The 3,951-nt window shown below is 45.5% G+C and overlaps 1 protein-coding gene across 1 annotated transcript in view; it reads left to right on the plus strand.

Moving 5' to 3' along the window:
- DCT (dopachrome tautomerase) overlaps window positions 1-3,951 on the plus strand; it is a 20,169-nt gene that overhangs the window by 7,224 nt on the left and 8,994 nt on the right. Inside the window, exons 2-3 of the mRNA XM_015418596.1 lie at window positions 415-714; window positions 1,447-1,547. Of these exons, the coding sequence (XP_015274082.1) occupies window positions 415-714; window positions 1,447-1,547 (401 nt within the window). The remainder of the gene's footprint in view (window positions 1-414; window positions 715-1,446; window positions 1,548-3,951) is intronic.

Here is a 3,951-nt window from a genome sequence, read left to right on the forward strand (position 1 = left end):
ACTGTTTCCCCCCACTGCAGTTAGATCTTAGGGCTCTCGGATCTGGGAGTTCTCATGTCTAGTCCCAGGGGCATATGGAAGCCTAAAGTTAGGACTCCAACACTTTATCATTTTAGTTTAACATCTCTCTTTATATTAATTTGGGTACAAAGTTGTTCCAGTGTAGCTTGTCTCTACAAGCCTAACTACATGAAATGTGGTCTGTGGGTCCGTCTGTCCCCCAACCCCCAACCCCGGTTCTGACAGGCACTAGCAGTCGCTATTTGCCCCATTTATTTGCCCGATCTCCAGCTACCACCTAGAGGTTGGCAACCCCATCTTATTCTGATCACAGGCATTCATAAGACATCTTTTGTTTATTTGCCTGTTTGTGTTTGTCCGCCGTGGCTTAAAGGATGTTCTCTTCTCACGTAGGAAACTTTGCTGGATACAACTGCGGGGATTGCAGATTTGGCTGGGCTGGCCCCAACTGTGACGCGAAGAAGCCTGTGGTCGTTCGGAGAAACATCCACGCATTGAGTGAAGAAGAGCTGGAACAGTTCTTGGAGGCTCTAGACCGCTCAAAGACCACCGTCCACCCTGACTATGTCATTGCTACCCAGCACTGGCTGAGCCTGCTGGGCCCCAGCGGAAACGACCCACAAATTGTGAACTGCAGCATCTACGACTACTTTGTGTGGCTTCATTATTACTCGGTCAGAGACACCCTGTTAGGTAGGCACCGTCCATCCCTGAGGGGCGGGAGATAAGGGGGGGAAAGCAAGGGATTGTAACTGAAGCCAGGCAAGCTGGCTTTTAAACTAGGAGCATTTCATTGACTTGTATCCTGCCACTCCACTCAGCCAGATTTCAAGCTTTCCTCCAGCCTGTGGGGCCTTCTTCTTCTTAAAAAAAAGAAGTCCTCTTAAGGCTTCACATTTGGCTGAGGAGAGTAGTAGGACACAAGCCACTGTAGATAACGCACTTAATAAGAATTTCTGGCACACTGTTTGCAATTTATTTAGACTCATATTTGCAAGAGGGAACTAGTTCGCTGCAGATCCATCTGTTTTGGGGAGCAGAGTAACTGCCTTGGAGGATAAAGCCGCAGGCTAACAGGAAGGCCGGGAAGACTAAAACAGATTGGCTGGCTCCTGGGCCTCTCTGAAAAGTGGCTCCAACTGCTGACATCAAGAGATGTGGCCTTTCACGTCATGGGAGATGAGCACTTTGCTTGCTAATATATGCTGATTAAGGGCTATTCAGAGCGTCAGAGTAGAGGCTGGTGGACATGTTGACCTCTCTGCTTGTGAACGAGTGCATGTTTTGTTATCCATATTTCCAAGAAATTTAATTTGGGTTTATTCTTCACGGTTCTCTTGGTGAGGGCATTTTGTTAAATCGAACAAGTGGCTGGTAGAAGAACATGTTTTCCCTTTCTGACTTTTGACACTTGTTGTACCTTAGGACCTGGCCGACCCTTCACAGCAATAGACTTCTCACACCAAGGACCCGCCTTTGTTTCTTGGCACAGGTATCACTTGATGCTGCTGGAGAGAGATCTGCAGGTTAGCTAAAAGCACACACACAAACACACAACCGGCCTATATCTTAAGGTTATAATTGGAACAGCTACTAGTCTCCACATTACCCCCAATCCTCAGCGTTGTGAGTTTTCCTAAGGACATTTTGGAACTTCCTGTGTGGTCCGGTTTGGCTCTGCAGCAAAAACTGGAAATGTGAGAAGAGGTTCCTGGGAAAAGAGGTACAATATGGCACAGGGAATTTGGAGTGTTTGTTTACTGCTTGCGTCTGCTGCACTGACAGGCAGGAGATCAGCACACGCGTGTGTGGGAATTCAGTGGCCTGAATGAATGCTTTTGACAGCCATAACTATCCTACTCCAGTGTGGCTATCCTGTAAGACAAGGGGGAGAAAAGAACTTTATTTTTGAGATTCTGCCAGTATAAGTAAAACTGACAGGTCAACAGGTGGTATCTGTCTATCTGTCACTCTTAAACTGGCACCGTAGGAAGGCAAATCAAGAACGAAAAGAGACCCTGATATGCCCATAAGACGCTGCTGTAAGTTAATTATACATTGCAAGAAGATGAGTTTCCTTTTTTGAGAGTTATCTGACAATTTTACTGGATGCTCGTGGGATCTAATATTCTAAGACTGAGAGAGAATAATTTCCCTCTAAATACCCTTGCTATATAAGTCTGAATCTTGTAAACTTCTGTCATGTTCCCCCTGTTGGTTTTCCCTCTATGTCTAAAACACTCCAAATTTTCTTAGTCTTTCTTCATATGGGGGGGGGGGACCTCCATTAGCAGGTTAGCAATTGAGCTGCGATGGCTCAAGTTGTTAAGACGCTGAACTGCAGGCTGTGGAAGGTCAGTAGTTCAGCAGTTCGAGACCCGGGTGCCGCATGACGGAGTGAGCTCCCGTCTCTAGTTCCAGCTCCTGCCAACCTAGCAGTTCGAAAGCAAGAAGTTGCAAGTAGATAAATAGGTACCACTTCGGTGGGAAGGTAACAGCGTTCTGTGCACCTTGGTGTTTAGTCATGCCGGCCACATGACCACGGAAATGTCTTCGGACAGCGCTGGCTCTTCGGCTTTGAAACGGAGATGAGCACCACAACCCTAGAGTCGGATTCAACTGGCTTTCGAGCAAGGGAACCTTTACCTTTACCTTAATTCACCTTTGACTTCCTTAAGAACCCTTGGAGAAATGCCATCTGGACCTGGAAACTCATTAGTCTTCCATTTTCCTAGCAGTCTGGGAACATAATCTCTTGCCACCTGAATTTGACTCAGTACTTCAGACACCCTTCCCCAAAATAGCAGCTCCAGCCTGGGTACGGGCTCAGCATTTCCCACAGTGAAAACAAACAATGAAAAATCTAGATCCCCATCAGTGTACTTACGAAGTTAGGACATTTTGTCCCTATAGGCACTGCTTTGCGTTTACATATGATAAATCATGGCAGCCATTTTGTTGCCAAGTTGTCTCTTCCTTTGGAGTTCTCTCTAGGCTCCTTGGGACTCCATCATAATACATAAGACGACGTCATCTGAATGCTGGAGACTTTACTGTTAAGATTCTGATGGTAGATCAGACTTTACGAATAAGGGCTCTTTTTGTAGCAGGAACTCTTTTGCATATTAGGCGACACACCCCTAATGTAGCCAGTCCTCCAAGAGCTTACAGTAGCCCCTGCAAGAAGAACTCTGTAAGCTCTTGGAGGATTGGCTACATTAGAGGTGTGTCGCCTAATATGCAAAGGAGTTCCTGCTACAAAAAGAGCCCTTTAATGTGGGCGCTGTATCCATACATCCGTGGATATGGCTACATTAGCTATGTGCTATTCTTGTACTATAGCAATCAATCAGCTGGGTCTTCTTGTGAGAACAAAACAATCTAAGAGGTGAATGACTGCTATAATGAAACAATAGCATAATTCCAGAATGAAGAGGTGGTCCCGATTTGTCAGAAAAGTAGGATATAAATGCTGTAAATAAATACAGAATAATCTCAACCTAACAGGCAGAATGTAGCACACAAAGGAACTTAAGGGGCCCCTCTCTGTTCTTTCTTGTGCCACTTAACAAACGACTACAAATAGGATGCCGTCCCAACCAATGGGACTTACTTCTGATTCTACGTGCTTGAGATTGTGCTATGAACCCTTTGTGCCACAGCTGTCAAGCTGCTTTAGGAACCTTCGGTAAAGGACTGTCAAAAGTTCTTTGAAATTCCGAATAAATAGACGTTACTGTATCAGAATATTCCAATATCTCGACTAGACAAGGCTTTACCTTTATAGAAGCCACATGGATTCTCCATGTGTTTCCACGAAGAAGCTTTTCCTCTGCCTCAGTGTCCAAAACTGAAGCTCTTTCTTTTAAGATCTTCCATACGATGCCGCGCTGTAACTGTCCCGTTTCCAGGTTTTCCTCCTCCTCAGTT

This window comes from Gekko japonicus, unplaced genomic scaffold (assembly GCF_001447785.1).
Source record: "Gekko japonicus isolate JY-2015 unplaced genomic scaffold, Gekko_japonicus_V1.1 scaffold352, whole genome shotgun sequence".
Taxonomy (NCBI): domain Eukaryota; kingdom Metazoa; phylum Chordata; class Lepidosauria; order Squamata; family Gekkonidae; genus Gekko; species Gekko japonicus.